Source organism: Dinoponera quadriceps, unplaced genomic scaffold (assembly GCF_001313825.1).
Source record: "Dinoponera quadriceps isolate SergipeBrazil2010 unplaced genomic scaffold, ASM131382v1 scaffold37, whole genome shotgun sequence".
NCBI classification, from domain to species: Eukaryota; Metazoa; Arthropoda; class Insecta; order Hymenoptera; family Formicidae; genus Dinoponera; species Dinoponera quadriceps.
In genome coordinates, this window is record NW_014554446.1 from 2,082,690 (window position 1) to 2,103,222 (window position 20,533).

Sequence of the window (20,533 nt, forward strand, 5' to 3'; positions counted from 1 at the left end):
TAATAAAATAAAAAAAATATTAAGTATGAAATTTACTGAATATAAACAATCGGTGTAAACAAGATCATTGTAGCCAATGAAACGGTCCATACAGCACCTGAAGATGAACTTAAGATGAACTAAAATTAAAATGCAGAAGTATGGACGCCTTCTAAAAGGGAAACACGGAGAGATAGTTTTATCGTGAATTACAATTTTTATTTATTATCGTCGCCCAAAAATACTTGCTATTTGATAAAACATGAATGCCGTAGATTATTAATTATTTTGTTATTAAATACTGGTATGCACACTAAGCTCTTACTTGATAATAAATATTTAACCACAAAGAGAGGAAGACATTCTTCAGTACATATTCAATGCTGCAAATATAAAAATTATATAAAAATTACTATAACGTCAGCGATCATAATACTGATACGCAAATGTTCGATTCTGCCCTGCAGCTGTGTCCACTTTGTGTCGTTCTTTGTGTCATGCCATGTCGCCTCTTGTTGGAAGGTATTCCGTTCGTTTTATCTGAACTAATGCAGAAATTTCGCTCCTTTTGCCTTCAACGCCAGATTACACACCTATCTCACTCTAAAGGCAAAAAGTGCAATTTAGTTCGGTTAAAACGAACGAACATGAATATCAACCGGAGAAAAAGAGAAAAAGAGAGGAAGAAAGAGAAAGAGAGAACGCACGATTCCCAGGACCGAGCGAGAACAGCGCTACGGACCTGGCTTCGATTACGAGCGGTGGGCGAAGGTCGATATATCTCGAGGACGAGCTCGCGCGAGTGCACGCCGTTCGATGCCGACGGCTCTCATTGACGACTCGTCTCGCTGCTGCACCCGTATACGGGCGACCTGCGTGCGTGCGTGAGTGAGTGCGTGAGCGTGTGTGGCACAGGAGTGACACCGCGTATGCGTCTCAGCCGATTCAGTAGTATTCGCGATACGCGAATCCCGTCGAGATAATCCTTGACACGACCGCTTCGTCCAGATAAGCCGTCGCTGCCGCTGTTCCCGTGTTATCTCACCGCGCAGGCAGAAATTCCCGTGAGCAACTTCCCCGCCGGAGGCAGGCAAAATGGCCGAGAGGGAGAACATTTTCTTGTTCGTGCCGAATATCATCGGTAAATACCTCACTCTCGCCGGTCTCTCTCGTAACACCACTTCGTCTCCTGCAGAGACATTGTTGCGCCGTCACGATTATTCTACGATGAATCAGATTTCATTCGTTCGTTTATTCATGTGCACTCGCGTGTAGTAGTAGTAGTGCGGCTGGAGTACGTTGATGCCCGCCAAGATTTGACTGGGCAAGACCGCGTAAGATCGAAAGATCGAGGGATTCCTATTTCCGCTGGGCGATTCTGCAAAATTCAGTCGCGCGAAGTCAGTCAACAACGCGAGCGCGGCGCTTTTAAGGTTGCTTTTTGTTATCGATTAAATGTCTATGTGATTGTCGCTTTATGTAACATTGTGATCAGCCGATAATGGAACTCGACGGTTTCGTACTTAGAGCTCTCTCTCTCTCTCTCTCAAGAAAGTGAATCCTGCGTTATTCTGCGTATTTTGCGACACCGGTTGAATAATACTAATCGTGGCGACAGCTGATAAAAGCGCGACGATAATTACGCTTGTGTATTATGTTTACCACCGACAGGTTTCGGCAGAGTGATCCTGGCGGTGATTTCTTTCTACTTTATGCCCACCCATTATGTGATCGCCACGACGTGTTACGTGGTGAGTGCCCTGTTGGACGCGATAGACGGCCACGCGGCGAGGTACTATGATCAGTGCACGAAATTCGGCGCGATCTTGGATCAGCTGACGGATAGGATCAGCACGATGTGCCTCATGGCCACGTTATGCCAGTTCTATCCCGTCTACGCCTTCTGGTTTTTACTGAGCATGACCATCGACATAGCCTGCCACTGGATATACATGCATACGTAAGGATCACAACGCGTGATGTACTGTCTTAAGCGTAGCGTCTACAACGGACGGTGGGAGTATATTCGTAAGAAGAATAAGAAATTGATCAATCGTATTCGAATGTGAGGAGAATAATCGACTACGATTGGTCAATTTTCTTAATGCTTTAGCCCTTGTCTACAACCTTGCTTTAAGACGTAAGCAGTAAGCATATTGACCAGCCACGATCGATTATTCTTGTAATGAACTTCTAACAAACAACTGTGATTGGTCAATTTGCTTATTCCTTACGTCTTAAAGCAAAGTTGTAGATAAAGGATAAGGCCTACTGTTTACGTTTTTCTGATATGATGCTATGGTTCTTAAGCTATGGAAAGCCGAGAGAAATGACATGACTACATGTTGAACTTGTCGAAATGTAACAGGACCCACTTGCAAGGGAAAACCAGTCACAAATTCGTCGACATGTCTGAAAATCCGATCATGAGACTGTACTACACGAATCGCACGGTGTTGTTCTTCATGTGCGCCGGCAACGAGGCCTTCTACGCCTGCCTGTACCTGCTGAAGTTCACCGAGGGACCCATTTGTGAGTTACCACGTCCCGTTCTCTTTTGTTTCTCGCACTACCCTAGGCTAATACATGCTTACTCACAGTGATAATTTGATTTTCAGTGGCTGGTATAGGTTTGTACAGGTTGCTCGCGTACCTAAGTGCTCCCGTAGCGTTGGCCAAGGCTGCTATTTCTCTGTTACACGGATACGTGTCGTGTGTCAATCTCGCTATCATCGACGTGAAGGAACGTCAAGAGCGACTTAAAGCGAATTAAATTTCTCGATGTGTACGCATTATCCGCTAGTTAGACTGAGTGTGTAATCTACGGATCTTCCTATATTCTATAAACCGGCACGAATCGTGTGTCTGAGCATTTCCGAGTATATTTTTGGAAAGCAGAACGCCGATGATGTGTTTGAAGATGGTCGGAGTGTCTCTGTCCGATCTAGTCGATACTTAATGCCTAGGAGACGATCTTTCCTCAACATAGCCCAAAGACTATGGCCAAACTACTCACTCATATTGAAATGTATACATGTACATTTTTGCAGAAGAGAAAGAAATGGAGGGAATATTATTTTTTAAATGCTATCAATGAGACGACAAAAAGAAACTGTTAGAATAGTTTGTTATCGTGTAAGATTTTGTAGCATTTATGTACATATATACTGGACCAATAAGTTATTGTTGTTATATTTCATTCTTAGGATCTTTGATATTTATTTATCTCTTTATTGTAGGAACTATAGGTTTCAATACTTTTGACGCTCTCTGTATTCCATATTCTTCCGATAATTCCAGATATCTAACATATGTTGGTTTGTTACACAATGAACATATGTAGTGACATTGCATAATTTTAGGCAATCTTGTGTAAGGCCAAAAGTATGTTGAATAAAATATAAGTTTATGATGTGACTTGTAGGAGTTCCTTTTTCTCTTTAAATTGGTTATATTTAAAATTCTACAGTTGGTATCCCCCATGGGCTTCATTAAAAGATGTATTTCTGTATTATATATTGAAACTTTTGTGAGAAACATGTCGGATGTTACATGTGAAATTACATTACGTGTAAAATTATCCTGTTATTTGCAACATATGGAAAATACCGGAGCGAATCAAACATTAATTTTACAGAATACAAGTTGACATCCCGAGTATCAACGTACCATGTACGACAAAAATATCAAACAGAGATAAAGCAATATCTCGTCCTTCTTTGTATATAATTTAAAGAAGTCTGTACAGTAAGAAAAAAAGGGGGCAGATGAAAGAACTTGTAAGATAAAAAAAATACATTATAAGGGACCACCATCAAGGATAGTCCGTGATATTATTTTTGTCTCGCAAAAGGAGCCCGACATTGAGGCAAAAACATTGTTGCGAAGGTAGTACGACTGTGTCGCATGCCGGACGGATCACAAAAACATATTAATTATAAAACGTGACAGGTAGCGTGCGTTCGCGATCGGGGAGGGAGGAAGGAAAGAAGGAGGGCCATGTTATTCAGAGATGGGCGTCGCACACGTAGCGTAAGGAAAAAGGTATTCCGTGCATGGAGGTGGAGGATAACGTGAGCGAATTCCTCAACGGATGACCTTCCGAGACGAGAAAAAAATCTAGCGTACTAACCTCAAACGCCTCTCATTCCCCCATCATGACCAGTCATGTTTCGGCGCCATGTTATCACTTCAAACACTCGCGCATGTTGGGAAAGTTCGTGGAAAATTCGTCCCGTGCACCCTCTTATCGCTCCGACGGCGTGGCCGATGAGACTTGACGCGTCGCGCGATCCGCGTAGAGGCGCGGGAGGGTGTCCACCGGTGAACGGGCACCGTTTGAAACGCGATCGCGGCACGCGTGGCGAGGTACAATATTTATAAAAACAGATGAGAATTCAACACCGGCACGCGCAAACGGGGCGAATCGCCGTGTGTGCACAGCAGCGCCACCGTCGCGCCACTCGGCCGCGCGCCGCCCGGGAATCGCCGGTTGGCGGTCTCTCGCTTGATATTCGAAGCTGCGGATAACCGCCACATCCTGTAACCAAACGCCTCTCTCTCTCTCTAATCAATGCGATAAATTAAACGGCTGTCATACGGCGCGTCTGTCTAACGGCGTCTACGCTCCCCTCTCGTATGACTGCTCGTCAAGAGATTTCTCGCGCGGGACAGTCAGCGATACTATCGATACTGCCGGATAGTTTTAAGGGACCGATCTAAGCAGAACAAGTGTCTAAGTTCCCGATCTAATACAATAGATGCTTTAAGATCTGAGCCTTAAAAAACTGACCAATCACAGTCGAATTACAGAAGAAAAGTCAATTATGATTGGTCAATTTTTAAATCTTACACTTTAAATTCTTATTGTAAATTTCGTTTAAGAGATTTCTTAAAAGCATCTAAAAGGCCGTTCTATATGTTTTTTTAGATATCTTTCAGATGTCTTTAAGAGATCTTTCAAAAAATGTGTTCCACCTGGGGAAGTTCTCACTCTCGAGAATGCATGTATCGCTGCTCGTAGACATAAGATGAGAAATGTGAGATTCCTTTTCTCTATCCCCGAACCGGCTGCGCTAGTTTGAGCAAACTGCCTTCCGCTAGTATTGAAAATCTATCTATTAATACTTTTTTTCTTACATTTTTCGCAACACACGATATTTGAAGAATATTTTCCCAAACTTGTATATGTTAAGATGCGTGAAATCAAAGAAAGTATGTTATGGTAATTCAAGTAAGAAATATGATCAAACGTTTGCGAGTGTTTCATGGTGTTTGAATAAGTTAGTGATTTTGCTCGGGTCACAGGTCAGGTAACCCTTCAATTATCTTCTTTTGTATGATGATTGGTGTAAGAATGGAGAAAGTGAAATAGAAAGTTCGATTCTTTATGTTGTAAGAGATCAAAGATAAAAAAAACGTATTAGAAAAGTCTGGCTTTTATTCCATGTGATAAACAAAAACGGCTGTATTAGTTATATACAGAAATGATAAATAACTTCATGACTACAAGGAAAAAAGCAACAAAAACCTTGGTGGTAGAAATAAACTAATTGGAAATATTTTCCGATAATATAAATAACATAATATATATCTTGTGTTAATATCATTTTTAATAAACAAAATGGTAACTTCTTAGATACCAGAAGCTTCTGAAAGACGTCTTGTTTTTTTCAAACACAATTATGTATTCTTTAAGCATTTTTTTAAAGATATCTTTTAGAAATTTATGCTACTTGGAATTTTGGCAAAAGTCAATAAATGAAAATCTTCTAGAACCTCTGTTATAGAAGTATCGAAAATGGTTTTCCGAATACAGTCGGGAAATAACGTGTGTAGACTTATTTTCAGAATGTAACATGTCACATTTGTACAAAAGAAAGTTTCGCTAATAAATGTGCTGTATAAAATGTTACATAAATCGATCAACGATAACAATAACGTAATACTGTAATGTTGAACTAAAGTAACATATCAATAACATTACGTCATTTGCTGTTCTCGCAGCACAGTGATTGAATGCTCATCAAGATTCAAGTCTACTCTCGAAGGATACACCAGTTTGAGATTGCCTTCGGTATCGACTACTTTGATTTGCTCGACAATTAAATTATTGTATTTAGTATCCTCCTGTTCGGATATATTGATGAAATCCAAGGTTACCAATTCTTTCAAGAATTCATCCAATACTTTTCTGTAGGTAAACAATTTAATGTATGATTAAGAAGATTCATTTTCTATCGTCCACGCAATGATATATTTCTAATTAGGTGTGTATACGAATCGAACAAGCGTCTCACCTGCACACCGTATACGAAATACCGCTCGTTACTTCCACGAACATCGTTTCAGTAGAGGAAGACATCTTCGTTACGTCACTGTTCGTGATAGGTGGCAACGATATGACTCGCTGCGAACTGTCCAGGAAGCACGGAAACAAGGGCTTGCCTTCGAGCATATACAAATATTTGTGTATACCGGAATATACGTTTCGTTTCTTCTCCTTGCGCAGATTATCGGCTTCTGTTTGCAACTGTTGGAATAAAGCTTCCGCTGTACAGGTATTGTTGCGCATCAAAGGTCTGATCTGCAGTTCCGCCGGCCGCATTGCCGTGTACGTCAGATCACCTGGAAAACAACCAGCCATATGTAAGTAAAATATCAGCAATGAAATCTTCTAATTACCGCCATAATGAAGTATACTTACCAGATGGTATTAGCTTGAAGTCGTGAGTCGCTATTGTAGCGGCATTCCTTCTGTCACATATTCCATCGTGTAGTTTTGTCTGCAGCTGAATGAACCTTTTGAAACTTGCTTCCGTGAAATTCATATTTCTCACGATGCACGCCGCTATGTAAGGTCTAATACTCTTCACGCTGTCTGTGACTTTGATCACAGGTGTGCTATCTGCTACTTTCAAGATCCTCAATTTATGCGTCAGATTGTCCACCTTATTGGCATTCTCACTTTCGCTAAGCTTCTGATTCTTTTTCCCTTTCTTCGATCTGCCAACTTCCGCAGACGACTGACACTTCGGACAGTGCAATTTCACATAATCCAGCACCTGCTTCGAACGACACTGATTAACCAGTTTTAAGAGCCTCTTATCGGTCAGTTTATTGTCCTTTAGATTAATCTCCTTCAATTTGCCGCAATCTGCCAATTCACCTGGAACAACTATATCAATGCACATTTATGTATTATATCTCGTGATACATAAAGAAATTAAATCCAAAGTCGAGAGAGAGAGAGAGAGAGAGAAATTAACAATAAAAATAGAAGAAATTCCCTAGAAATGTCTAGTTACCAGAAATTAAGTTATCCGCGATATTTAGAACTTTCAAGACTTGAAGTTGACTTATAGCAGCTGGTATTTCTGTTATTCGATTCCCATTGACATAAATCTCCGACAGATGAACAAGTTCCGCGTAACAAACGTCGGGAAAGGTTTCCAAGCGATTGTTCGACAGATCCAGAATATTCAATTTGATATTAGCACTTTGCGATGGGATAGATCGTAGGAGATTCGAGCCAAAGTTCATCGTGCTCAACTGAGGAAAATTGTCCAACGCTTGCGGCAGAGATGTTAACTTATTCCTCGAGCAATCGAGCAGTTTTATCTTGATTAATTTGCCGATTGTGTCGGGTAGCGTGGCGATCTGGTTTGAATGCAACACCAATGTTGTAAGATTTGTCAGCTTCTCGATTTCGTCCGGTATTATTTGGAGGCACGTCTGCGTTATGCAGAGGTAATTCAAATTATGAAGGTCGAACAGGTTCTCGTCCAGGCCCGATTTTTCGATCAACTTGGACACCGATGTGCCTGTCAATACCAGTTCGTGCCTGTTTTCGTCCGCCGCCTGTCTGACGGCCTCCCATGAATCCTTCAACGTCATCCTGGAATTCTAATTTTCCTTATTCACAGAATTTTTTACCCAAATACGTGTGATGCAAGTTTTCCTTTCGTTTCAACGAAGCGTTTTTAGGTTATCTTCCACGAAATAGCCTGCCGATGAATCGTTCGATTGTTGTTTCTTTCTTATTAAAGGATCAATTAGTCGTCTTCGACAAATAGAAAGAAAAGCTTCCTCAAAACGCTGTTCGGAAGTATTATTGACAGGTCAAAAGCCCAATTCGCTACGTTCGAAACGTTTTATCATTGAACCCGGTAAAAATTTTGCTAACACACGACGTCATTTAACAGTATCACGCATTAACGGACTACTTGGCGCCATCTATCGGCGTTTCGATGAACCCATTGGGAGTGAGTGAGGTTTGAGTCTCTGCTAAGGTTCGAGTCTCGGCTAAGGTACTCGTTTTTTAGTTTCAAAGTCTCCGCTACGAGCCGCCACTGACTTTAACGAAAATTCGAGGCTCTTGTATAACGCAAAGATAAGTTGCACGTACTTTTATCATCCGAGTAGTGCTAGTAAACGAAAAATCGGACGAAATTTTATTTTTAAATATTTATTTTTAAATAGTACTACGCGTCCACAATTATTTAATTAAATTGTATTAATCGATTGGTTGATTTATATTGAGTTGTACATTTTAATGCCGATCGAATGGGATGTTCAGTTTTCCAATGGCGAATGTTTCTCAAATACTTAAGCCAAAGTAAAAATCAGCCAGATAGTGGGATTCCAAACAGCAGATTAGACGGGCCTCCTTTTCAGTGGTACAAATCGAACAGGTAAGCGGATAATCTTCTTGTCTTTATTCACCAGACAATAAGAATCCCGACGTCGAGTTATCTTACCGAGGAATGAAAACTCAAGCAGGGGGGATTGAAGCGATTCTGATAAATTATATACAATTCCGCTGACAAACATATAAAAGACACTGTGCGCAATATAAATATGTTTCGAGAAACACTTCCTTTCATCGACCCGGCTGCCGGTATTCTTCTAAATCCATGCGTAAATGCAAATCCAACGGAATCAACGGAACGGCGATCTATACGCGTATGTAAATGAAGCGCGCGTGGGGCCGATTTGTCTCTCCCTAAAATTATCGCGCTCGTCGCCTAATAGAAAACACTGATTACGCAGACCAGTTTCCTAAATACTTACTCGTAACATCCTACTAGATACGTTTCGAAAACTGGTTTCAGATAGCGCGAGGTAGAGAGACTTTATTCCTAATGTTCCCTTTAACGCGTTTCTATCAGCACGTGGTCGAACATTATTCAAATATTCATAGACACGTAAGCAGCGGCTCGGTTATCGCCGGCAAATATTTTTTTCCCGCCATTTATTGCGTACGACAACTGCTCGGCGACTTAGCAGTTTTTTCTTATTACATAAATGTAATCGAGCGACGTTGCATCATGAAACGCTTCGCGTACGCCTCCTCGTGTCGTCGTCGTCGGAAGGTCGGTCGATCGCACGTAAAAAAAACCCGGCGAGAAGGCGGTGTCGGGTCGTCCTCGCGGGGATCGCGTATATATCTGTCGCAGTTGAAATCTTATCCGACGCGAAATCTCGATATGACTAATATCGTCGTATTGAATACGGGCGACCTTGACTGTTTTAATATCGTACTTCCGACGAGCTGTCCGTGCGCGCGCGCGACAGAGAGACGCTCTTTCAAGATGAAGGATGACAAATGTTTGTATGATGGAATTTGCATGTGAATGATCCGCGCGGGAGCAGCGTTACCGCGTTTACCACAACGTGGACGGTGTGCAAATAATGCCGTTCTCTCGTCTCACATCGACGTACTTGACGCTTCCCGCGAGCAGTAATGTCAACCACCTGAGAGAGAGAGAGAGAGAGAGAACAGGTTTCGGAAGTAGAAGACAGTCCATTGTCTCGTGTTCCTAGGTTTTCCATTTCGTCGCTTGGCTCGATATCCACCTTGTGGAATTAAACCTAGTCGGTTGTGAATAAAGATATTAATACGTAGGTGTGTGGTGCGTAGTCCACCTTCTTCCTGCTTCGAGACCGCTCATACCCGGTCTATGGAGGATAAGCATCGGGCCAGGTAGAAAATGACGTCAAAATGATGGCGAAACGAAGTCGAGATGATGAGGGAATGACTGTAAAACTTATTTCTCGATCGTTTTCTCATCGTCATCTTCATTTTCCGTTCCACCTGGGAAAGCCGACGTTTTGTTTATAGTCCTTAAATCTCGTTGAAATCTCTCTCGTCGAATCAATCTCGTTGAATCTCGATGCGAAATTAAAATTTATACGAATTCAAGCCAGACATACTTGTCCACCGAAATTCACAACAGTCTTACGAGAATCATTACATATTTCTTTGCAAATAACTATCTTTAAAAATGTTCAAAGATTTACCTTTTTAGAAGAAGAAATCTCAAAATCGACGTACTCATAATATCTATCGGAAATTACCAAATGAATAAAATAAAAAAATAAATAAATGAAATCACATTATTTTGTACATTTATTACATATCCTAACATCATTTTTTCCGGGAACCTTTCCAATGTCTAGTCGACCCTTATTTTACTGAACTACACCCTTCCCTGAAACTCGGCCGACATTGCAATTAAGAACCCCGAAGACAACCGGCTCATGCAAGTGTCTTTTCGACAACGCGCGCGTGTGATTATTGAACCTTGCTCGTTGCAGCGAAATTAATATAAAGATTCAGCGTGCGTAGATACCGTAGGTTTGGTTCTACGAACACAAGGCCTCCTGGTATAATCGCCGTCCGAAGGATTAATGACTCACAACATGCCTAATGGCCGGGCTCGACGCTCGCGCCTTTAAGATATTAGAGAGAGAGAGAGAGAGAGACGATACCGGGTGCAAATCTGGACGCGGCGTCACCCAAAGTCCACGGTTATCAACGGGCGGCCCCGATCACTTCCTTACGGAAGCGGCGGGCTCATCCGCTCGCTGGGTGGGGCACGTTGAGCTTCTTCGCGCGACGTATAAAACCAGGAACGATCGGCCGGAACACTGCATTTCGCGAGCATCGTCATCGGCTGTTAGACAGGCAAAATCAGACGGGCGATCCAGTCTTGCGAAAAGTCCCGGACGATCGTCATCATGTCGAGCCGATCGTTCACCAGTGCCCTCACGTGGGGGCTCTTCGTCTTGGCGGCGTCGGGCTGGCCGCTTCGTCGACGGGACGTCTTCGACAACGCCGTGGACAGCCCGGACGGACTGATCTCCCACCTGCAGCACCTCGGCGAGACGCTCTACGGGCTGCCCGATAATGAGACCGGCCTCAAAGTGGCGCAATGGCACGAGAACATGGACGTGAACCCCGAGGAGTTGGGCAACTACGCCGAGGGTGACATCCTGTTCCCGCCGGTTTTCGCGAGGAACGGCCTCAAGGCTGAGAGCGCGCGATGGCCCAACGGCGTCGTACCCTACATGATTAGTCCGTACTTCAGTGAGTATCCTCGCAATTCCCCCCCGGCGAAGGGACGGAGTTAACCTGCCCTGCGAAACGCAGATCTTGAGTAGGTATTCGCGAAGGCGAAGGCTTCGCCTCGGACTGGTATCTCTTCTGTTACGACGCGACCGAAGAGACCGCGAAAACGACTTTGAAATGATAATATTGTGTATACGAAAAATTAGTCGAATGAACGCGACAACGGACGATCTGCAAACGCGTCTTGACTGGAGGAAACGGAACATCTGCTTCTGAGAGCTTCAAATTTCGCTCATAAGGCCCTCGGAAATTCTGCTCCCTTCAACCGAAACGCGCTCGCTCCGTTCGTTGTCACGTTAATTTAGTCAATTCTTTTCTCCGTGCAATTACGCCGAAATAATGATGTCACATATGAGAGATATGATATTTCCAAGATTTCAAATGTTTCCTCCTAAAAGATATGACTTATTATTACGAATTTGTTGGAGTTATATTTGCTTCAATCGCTCCCTCCCCTGCCTCACTTCTCAAACAAGGACAACACCATTCGAAGATCCCGGTGACTCGATAGTCAGAAACACCTTCGGTGTCCGACCGAAGCCGAAGGCTACGTTTTACGTTCGAGATCCAATTCGACTTAAGCCTCTCCCGCTTACTTCTTCCGTGATATTTGCATCGCAGACGCGCAACAGCAGAAACTGATACGCGACGCGATGGAGGACTACCACAAGTACACGTGCGTCACGTTCAAGCCGTACGCAGGCGAGGAGAGCGACTATATCAGGATCACGGCCGGCAACAGCGGCTGCTGGAGCAGCGTGGGCAGGATCGGCGGTCGGCAGGACGTCAACCTTCAGGTGCCCGGCTGCGTCACGAAGAAGGGCACGGTGATTCACGAGCTGATGCACGCCGTCGGCTTCCTGCACGAGCAGAGCAGATACGAGCGAGACGACTACGTGAACATCTTGTGGCAGAACATTATGAACGGTACGGTATCCTCGCGTTTCTATATTCCGAGGGGAAACGTCGTCCTCGAGATCTCGCCTTGGGATTCGATATTAAAAAATGATCCCGTTCAATATCGCATGAGATTCCTTCGATTTCCGTGGGAATCCGCACGGAAATTTTCACCGAGGACGTTGTCTCGACCGGGAAATTATAATATTACAATATTACGTAATGCTACTGTATGTTCGTGTTTATCAGGCTGCACAATTATCATCGGACAATTTATAATCATTAAACGGCGCAATTACCCCATTCGGATAATTTTGAATAATTTAACAATAATTTAACGCATATGACGTAGTTTAATATTAAATTATTGATTATTATAAACGGAAAGTACTCGTATTGCGAGGCAATGCGATCCCCGAACGTCCTCCCTCCAAAAGAAGCCCTCTTCCTCTCTCCTTCCGTCCTTCCGTCCATTCCCGGGAAAAAATGATTACATATGATTACACATAATTATATAAAATCATATATGAATTTTGCCCATATATGTAGTTACAATCATACATGTCTATATCTACATGTAATTTAGTATTTAATTTTTATTTTATTAATTATTTTATTAATTTAGTATTTACATGTGATTTGTAAACAACAGTATTTTTTCGTCGTCGACGTATATATGTGATTGTATACAGTCATATATAGGCGAATTTCACATATGATCTTTTTTTCCCGGGTTCACACCATCCTGGGGTCGATTCGCGACGACTTGCGCGCGCTTCGGCGACCCCCGAAAGCCCCAGGTTACCGTTTGCATTATGAACTTGTATCTTTATCACGGTACGGTGTGCTTTATGCATGTAGGTCACGGCGGCAATTTCGAGAAAGCCTCCAAGGAGACCACCGACGCCTTCGGTGTCGGCTACGATTACGGCAGCGTGATGCACTACTCGTCGAAGGCGTTCTCCAAGAACGGCCAGCCCACGATAATACCCAGAGTAAGCGATCCGAGATAGCGTTTTTACGAACGCGCCGCCGCCTCGTCCTTCGTCTTTCGCGATCTCGCCGGTTATCCGCCGGCGCGAAGTTTACACACTGCGCGGGTTTAAGCCGCGAATTTGATAAAAAAAGAAAATAAGCGAGTTTCTCCGGTCGGCGAGCGCGCGGATCGTCTTGCGCTTGCACTTACACTTGCGATGTGTACGTCCGTAGGAGAAATCGGGCGGCATTTTGGGCTTCATCGGCGACATCTTCCAGGAGAACAGCAGGGAAGAGATCGGTCAGAGGGAGGGCTTCAGCAAGAGGGACATTCAGAAAATCCGAAGAATGTACAGGTGCAACAAACGCAGGCGTAGCCAGTATTGAATCTGGACGAATCCGGATCGACCACCCGGCAATCAACTGATCTTAATTAATTAATCTGAATTAAGCAATGTCGCGTGTTAGATTGGCGTGTAACAGGAAGAACGAAAAGAAGCGGGAGAAGAAGAAGATCTAGTCTTACGTGTGAAACGTGCCGGTAACTGAATACCGTCGAGTATGGTCAGTATTATTGTAGTCATTAGGCGTTAAACGCGATACGATGTCATAAGTGCACTGGGAAAGTATCTGAGAAATAAGAAATATTTATTCGGTGGGTGCTAATAACATATTTATCAAATCACATATTTACTCAAATCTACTCGGCAAGCAAGGAACGTTAAATCAATCTTTTGAAACATTGATTTTACATGAATTTTATAAACATTTTGACATCATATTTTGTAGAAGTTTTTAAACTGTTGCTTGATAATATAATATTTCTAAATATTAACATTATAGGGTAGAAATATTATTTTTAATGTTTGTAAAAAATATGTATCTTGGTGTAAGCAAATGTAATCAGTATCCACCGAATAATTATTTTTTTATTTTTTAGATACTTTTTCTCTCAAAAAATATATATATCTATATATATATATATATATCTTAAGTTTTAAATATCACACAAGTGTTATAAAATATATGTTTAAGTGCATCACACCAGTAACATGAATGTTTCCTTTTTCGAATTCTCCATCCTTGCGCTTCTTCGTCGACGAGCGCTCACAAACGCCCGTCTTCGTCGAATCCTGAAGCGAAAGTGAGCGAAGGTAACAGACAGAATACGAAGTTCATTTCGTTAATCTGTGTTCGGTAAATTCGTCGAGCTCACACACGACGGCACACTTCGGGCATGGAGATAGTCGCGACCTTCCGCGATCAAGAACATCCTTTATTTGTACATCAACTTACAAGTGATTCGTAGGAGAATACACCGGCGGCAATGTACTATTTACAGTAACGAGCTCGCTTACTTCGTCGGTGGAGACGCGGAACAAGATTGCGATCGGTTGGTTTTGCCTTGTCGCCGAACATTATCGCGATAACTGACGACGATTGGTCTATTTGGTAACGGAGTTACGATCACTGATAGGCTGGATGTTACCACGAGGAATGCTTAAAGGTACGGGTAGAATAAAATTCTAAACTGTAGCTAGGAGAAACCGGTAACACACGATCTTTCTTCGTCGGCAAGATTATTATGTAAAACTACTCGACCGCACCGTTACACGAGTGACACGAGACGTCGGGGGGGGGGGGGGACAGACCGCGCGATTAAATAATACTCCGAGTCTTGCGTCGTGTAACGATTAGTCGATAATTTGACCCTGATTGCAGCCGTATTATGATTAATTGTCGCATTTGATTACCCGGCCCGGCGGAGAATACGAAGGATTCACGCGAAGCGTACGTACTACAATGGGAGAGGCTCGAAATAACGCAAAGATCTAAAGAACGTCCGAAGAAGATGTCTGAAGAGTCGGCGACGGGTCGGTCTCTCTCAGGCTCTTCTTCGCGACGTCTCTCAGATATTCGTGTCGCAGCTGGAACCACGGTGCTGCTCGCGAAGTAGTAGAACGTCGTGATCGAACGTCAAGCAAGCTCGAGTCAACCGATCCAGGTCCTCTTGATGAAGTCCGCTGCTCTTTCACCTGTATATAAAAAGTGTGCAAATATATACATTAAAAAAATGTATAAAACGTATGTATATAAATAAAAAATATATAAATATGTGCATCTCATGTTACACAGAATCGCGTGCGAAGTAGACCGGAGGATATTTGGTACCGAATGAACCTCTCGTACGTCAAAATCCCCGTTCAAGTGATGGTTTTTATATGAGAGCTACTTCAAGTTGTCGACTTAGTTGAGTGAAAATAGTCGTGCTGTACGTGAAGAAGCATGTACGAACCGATCATGATCGCCGGCGCGTTCGTATTGCCGGATGTCACTCTCGGCATGATGCTCGTATCGGCCACCCTCACGCCTCGCACTCCCCTGACTCGCAGCTGATTGTCGACCACGGCCAAAGGGTCGTCCGGGGGGCCCATCTTGCACGATCCTGCTTGATGGTTTTCGGGCGCGGTGTCGCGACGAATCGCGCAATGCCAGTAAGCGTCGCAGCCGAACTTGAGGTGCTCGCAGTTCTTCACCGGGGTCCGGTCCACCTCGAAGCCGTATCTGGGAGATTCAGCGAAACGTCAAAGTCTCAGATACACGAGTCAAATATCGTAACCGAAGGGAGGGGTTTGCTTTTGCAGGAAATATTGCCGAAAGTACGGGCAAAGGCGTCGCAGCGCTCTCGGCGATGCTGCGTTCGCTCGAATAGAAAATAAAGAAGCTGCAACGTTGCAGGCGGATATCGAAATTAAATATAAATATATCAGATAAAATATCCGAAAAATAAAAAAAAATATATATTTGCTTTGTTTCACTTTATATCTTTATTTCGAAACTGAGCTAAAAGCGTTCGCTCACAATTTCGTTTGCATAATTTCGCGAAAGAAGTGAAAACACATACCTCTTGAGCGCCTGGCTCTCCGCTAACTTGACGCTGAACTTAATAGCCTCGACGAGAGCGGCCGAGTCGTCAGGATGAGTCAGGTATTTGGGGTAGATCAGCGGCTTCGAGAGGGGATCGTTGTTTCGCAAGCGCAGGTAACCGCGGCTCTTCGGATGCAGAATCGTCGGGATGATGTAGATGCTGCGATTCGCGCCCTTCTTCTCGCCCACCATACCGGTCTCGGCGCAGTCGGCCAGGTAACCGCCAAAGATTAACTGGACGTCGGGATGATCCTCTCGTGGATCCGCGAACTTCGTGTTAATCATCGCCGTCACCTCCGAGATTCCTGGCGGGAACAGGACGCGAGAATTAGTTTGTTGTGCCGACTCATAATTACCGTGCTAAAGTAACATATCGTAATAAAATATCATATTAAATTATCATATAGTGTAAAGTATATTATATAGTATAAAATAATTGTGCACAGTACAATTATCATGATGGATAATAGCTGATTAATCAGTCAAGAGTTAAGATGAAAAATTGACAACCTTCGACATAACTCGGTTAATTTTTAATGAGTTTACTTTTAACCTGAATTGGTTACCTTAAAATGCATTGACATGAATTCTTTTTATTTTTTCACGTAAGTTAAAATAATTCGTCAGTATTAGAATCATTGCGGGCTGCTTGCAACATGAAATGAAAATTATGAAAAATAACGCCGGCCGAAATTTTTTTGTTTCTCAGAGCGCTAATGTTTTTCTTTTTATGCAGTCCTGAACGCAAGACAGCCGGTATTTTCTCATAATAGATTACCTTCCCTTTATTTAACGTAAATTTAATCTACAATTAAAAAATTAATTATGCAAAAAAGAACACACACACATATATATATATGTATTAATCAATTCAACCAACCCTGATAATTGTGCATTGCAAGACGTATCAAAACCAACAACACATTTCGCTAAAAGCGGCAAAAAGCGATCGGCCGTCCGTAACGAACGACCGTCGACAATCCTGTCAGCCGCAATTTACTCGAAAGGTACTCCTTAGAAATTAATAGCGCCTGCATAATTTTTCTCCCTTCGCGCCAGAACGCCGATAAATCACCGATCGCACCGTCAGCCGGTGAGAGATGAATGACAGTTCGGATCGTTCGATTTATTCCGATCTACAATTAATCACTACCCCCGAGCGCGCGCGTTTCGGCATTGCGAAATCGTGAGGTGCGATCGACCACCGCGTTCTTCTCGGTAACGCCGTATATATTCGCGGGTCATATTCGACGCCCTTACGTAATTCAATCGAATCGCCGTCCGAATCGCATAGCCGCGTGACCGGCGTAAGAGAAGCGATTCCGAGGCTGCATTTAGCGCCGGGGAATCGCGCTATTACGACGTTTCGCTGCCGGCGGCGTTTCGTGCTGGAGAGGACGAAGGAGAGGCGCGAGAAAGAGAGAGAAAGAAAGAAAGAGAGAGAGAGAGAGAGACTCGATATACAACAGGAGTTCAGCTCCCCGAGGTGACGCTCGTTAAGAACCAGCTCAGCTCGGGGCTATCGATCGTGCCGAATACCTTAAAAAGGCGCCTCGGATTATGAGCGGGGCGAGAGCGAGCTATTGTGAAAGGGATATACACCATTATACTTGTATACCTTATATATCGGCGAGATATCTGCATAAATTCCCGAACAATTTGCCGGGGAACGAATTCCCGACACGAAACTATGCGCTCGCTTCATTCCCAACGGATAACGCCTCCCTTCTCTATCCCACCCTCCTCCGCCTCCTCCTCGTGCCCGGTGTCTTTGATTAATGATCAAAAGTAGAGTACGGAGCAACATTAACGCGCTCCCCGCCGGTCGGCCTTCGCAAGCTTAATTAGCCGCGCGTTAATTGGCCGTACGAGCGGAAGAAGATGGCACCCATCGGGGGACGGCGGTCCCGAAGCTACTTTCACGCGCATACCTTCTTTCCACATTGTTTATCGACTCGACAAACGCGAATATCCGCAACACCGCCGCGACCGCGCACGTACGTACACATGAAACACGCCGGTTAGCGATGTAATTTAGCCCGCCGCAATGGAAAATGCAAATGCGAGCGGAGGGGAGGACGCGCGAAAGGCGAAACGCCGGCTATATTCCGCGGAAGCGGCTGATATTAATTTATGCGAATATCAAACCGCCGTAATGCCAATATTAATGGACGGTGGTGTCGTACGGTTTAATAATGAGAGAAAAGTCACTCGGAAGCGCCGCTTTTTACGCGTAACATGAGATCGCCTCTCGTAGCAAATGTATTCGATAAACGTCGATATTTATGCGCGTGTAGTATCCATTAGTTATCAGCGTAACGATTTGATGCACGCGTGGTTCTCTGCAATTTCACGTTCTTTTTTAACTTTCTCCCCTTCCACGAGTCATGAATCGCGACGTTCGGAAAATTCCTTCCAGCGTATTATAGATAATAGCGTATCGTGGGTAAGTGCGTGCTGTGTATGTGTGTGCGTGTGCGCAATGTGTGTGCGAAGCAGCGGCACGGAATCGGGATCAACGGATAATTTCAGTTGACAGATCATGAAGAGAGCAGAGTCACGAGCGTGAGAGGTGATGACCGGTTTTAAATTGGTCCGCCGATCTGAATGACGGTAAATGGACCTATCGGGTTGGGACAGCTCACGTAATCGTCGGATCGACGGACACGACGAGCGTGATCATTGTGCAATACACTTTCACTGCTTGTGCACGAAGTCCGCGAATTAATGCCTCGAGATGCAACATCTTCGACATGGTAAACAGGAAAACGCGCACTGTGCATCAATGCGGAGCCCCGGAATACATGGTCTCTCTCTCTCTCTCTCTCTCTCTCTCTCTTGTTGTCTCTCGGATCAATGAAATTGTAATCCACGGCGAAACCAATCCCGGAACCTAACGAACGACTGATACTCACGGTTCGATTGCCGAATGTTAAAAATATATCGACTCTTTGTGACACGTTGGGACTACCAGAGTCCCACTCTTTTTCGCCTAGTTTTTCATTATTTTGACGAATTCCTTGACTTTGAAGTGCCGGTTTTCTCGTTTTCGTAGAGTTCCTGATACATGAATAAGTGTTAAAAAAAAAGGCAATTGTGAATTTTTATTATCTACAAAGTTGCTAATAAAGGAAGATCTAAAGTACCGATGATGATGATTGATGAATCTTGAGTGTGTTATTGTAGAAAAGTCAAAAATAAGAAGCACGTATTTTCTGCAAACCACAATCGCATTTTTGGAATACGAGTTGCGCTCCAAGTAGTCACAGACACGTTGCGTCCGTGCCGCCTGTACACGTATTTCGCCTGGACGTGACTGTCTGTAGCTACTTAGAGTGTGGCGTCGCGTCTGGCCCAGCGGGCTGACACGCGGTATTTCGCCCGTACATGACCGTCTGTATCTACTTAAATCGCGTTCGTTCCGTATATACGTTTCAACCCCTAAATGTTCGAAGAAACGCACTCTTAATTTTGACATCTTTACCAATAAAATTCGTGAGAAACTGTGCCAAACAATTTTGCCTTGCAAAAATAAGCAAATCCTTCATTAAGAATTTATTCGAGTGAATAATTTGATCGATTGAAAGCCGATAAAAAGTTCAGAGCAGGCTTACACGAGCCGGACGATTCGATGAAAGATACGAATTAACTGTAATTAACTTGATTTTCTTTTTAATGAGAAAGAGATGCCATCTTCCCTCGGTTTGCGAGTTTAGCTTGCGAATGGCGTATCTCACCTGTGCCGGACATCAGGCCGTCCCTGAACAGCAAGTACTCCATGGCGGTCGCCCAATTCAGAGGTGTCGTGTCGGTGTCGTTGATAGTGAAACCCAGAGCGTAGGCCACGTGATTGTGAAGGTTCTTGCCGACACCTGGAAGATCAAGGACGACCGGCACACCCACCGCGTTCAGCTCCTCCCGGGGTCCTATGCCGCTGTTCAGGAGGATCTGCGGCGAGTTAACGGCGCCTACGAACAAACAAAAACGGCAAAACGGCTTAATTACAGGGATTCGTGCCGATGGCGATAACGCGCGAATAAATCACGGTGTAATCATTATTATCCACCGTATAATCATCGGCCGCCGGGCGATCGGCTGCACGCGGAGAGACTGTGTGAACAGTCTCCCGCACGAGCGCGAATCAATTAGCTTAATTAAAAGCTCGTGAGACGCGATTAGAAGATGGGGACGCGTAAATTTATATTAACGACTTGCCGATTGATCGGCAATTAAACTGCCGGAACAATTATTATCTACGATCAGTCCCGTATTTTCTTTCGACGAGCAAGGTTCGGCCGACGCGTCCGCCGTGCGCACACGCGTGTCCCCCCTCCCCCCCCC

General features: G+C 44.0%; 4 protein-coding genes across 5 annotated transcripts in view; 2 read left to right on the plus strand and 2 right to left on the minus strand.

Moving 5' to 3' along the window:
* Positions 1-223: 223 nt before the first annotated feature.
* On the plus strand, positions 224-3,396 carry LOC106749355 (CDP-diacylglycerol--inositol 3-phosphatidyltransferase). Its single transcript, XM_014628729.1, has 4 exons — positions 224-1,120; positions 1,651-1,939; positions 2,348-2,511; positions 2,598-3,396. The coding sequence occupies exons 1-4, from the start codon at positions 1,075-1,077 to the stop codon at positions 2,750-2,752; spliced, it is 654 nt and encodes a 217-aa protein (XP_014484215.1). The 5' UTR covers positions 224-1,074; the 3' UTR covers positions 2,753-3,396.
* A 2,005-nt stretch (positions 3,397-5,401) lies between these two features.
* On the minus strand, positions 5,402-8,172 carry LOC106748861 (leucine-rich repeat-containing protein 47-like). Its single transcript, XM_014627776.1, has 4 exons — positions 7,287-8,172; positions 6,686-7,156; positions 6,279-6,606; positions 5,402-6,172 (listed from the first exon to the last, which is right to left on the minus strand). Exons 1-4 carry the CDS (start codon positions 7,873-7,875, stop codon positions 5,962-5,964), a joined length of 1,599 nt encoding a protein of 532 aa, XP_014483262.1. The 5' UTR covers positions 7,876-8,172; the 3' UTR covers positions 5,402-5,961.
* A 2,829-nt stretch (positions 8,173-11,001) lies between these two features.
* Positions 11,002-13,888, plus strand: LOC106749015 (zinc metalloproteinase nas-13-like). The gene is made up of 4 exons (XM_014628037.1): positions 11,002-11,350; positions 12,014-12,319; positions 13,151-13,284; positions 13,499-13,888. The coding sequence occupies exons 1-4, from the start codon at positions 11,002-11,004 to the stop codon at positions 13,649-13,651; spliced, it is 942 nt and encodes a 313-aa protein (XP_014483523.1). The 3' UTR covers positions 13,652-13,888.
* Positions 13,889-14,333: 445 nt separating this feature from the next.
* The window catches only part of LOC106748925 (glucose dehydrogenase [FAD, quinone]), a 25,968-nt gene continuing 19,768 nt past the window's right edge, over positions 14,334-20,533 (minus strand). For both annotated transcript variants that reach the window (XM_014627871.1, XM_014627880.1), the window contains 4 exons: positions 19,930-20,160; positions 16,170-16,497; positions 15,561-15,829; positions 14,334-15,300 (listed from right to left, as the gene is read on the minus strand). In XM_014627871.1, the coding sequence (XP_014483357.1) occupies positions 15,257-15,300; positions 15,561-15,829; positions 16,170-16,497; positions 19,930-20,160 (872 nt within the window). In that variant the 3' untranslated portion in view covers positions 14,334-15,256. The remainder of the gene's footprint in view (positions 15,301-15,560; positions 15,830-16,169; positions 16,498-19,929; positions 20,161-20,533) is intronic.

Excerpts from the sequence above, each read along its gene's own strand:
- LOC106749015 (XM_014628037.1), top strand. The coding sequence starts at position 11,002 with ATGTCGAGCCGATCGTTCACCAGTGCCCTCACGTGGGGGCTCTTCGTC. Across the intron at positions 12,320-13,150 it reads GTGGCAGAACATTATGAACG|GTCACGGCGGCAATTTCGAG; the intron begins GTACGGTATCCT and ends TTATGCATGTAG. Across the intron at positions 13,285-13,498 it reads AGCCCACGATAATACCCAGA|GAGAAATCGGGCGGCATTTT; the intron begins GTAAGCGATCCG and ends GTACGTCCGTAG.
- LOC106748861 (XM_014627776.1), bottom strand. The coding sequence starts at position 7,875 with ATGACGTTGAAGGATTCATGGGAGGCCGTCAGACAGGCGGCGGACGAA. Across the intron at positions 6,607-6,685 it reads CTTCAAGCTAATACCATCTG|GTGATCTGACGTACACGGCA; the intron begins GTAAGTATACTT and ends GTTGTTTTCCAG. Across the intron at positions 6,173-6,278 it reads ATTTCGTATACGGTGTGCAG|AAAAGTATTGGATGAATTCT; the intron begins GTGAGACGCTTG and ends GTTTACCTACAG.
- LOC106749355 (XM_014628729.1), top strand. The coding sequence starts at position 1,075 with ATGGCCGAGAGGGAGAACATTTTCTTGTTCGTGCCGAATATCATCG. Across the intron at positions 1,121-1,650 it reads GTTCGTGCCGAATATCATCG|GTTTCGGCAGAGTGATCCTG; the intron begins GTAAATACCTCA and ends TACCACCGACAG. Across the intron at positions 2,512-2,597 it reads GTTCACCGAGGGACCCATTT|TGGCTGGTATAGGTTTGTAC; the intron begins GTGAGTTACCAC and ends TTTGATTTTCAG.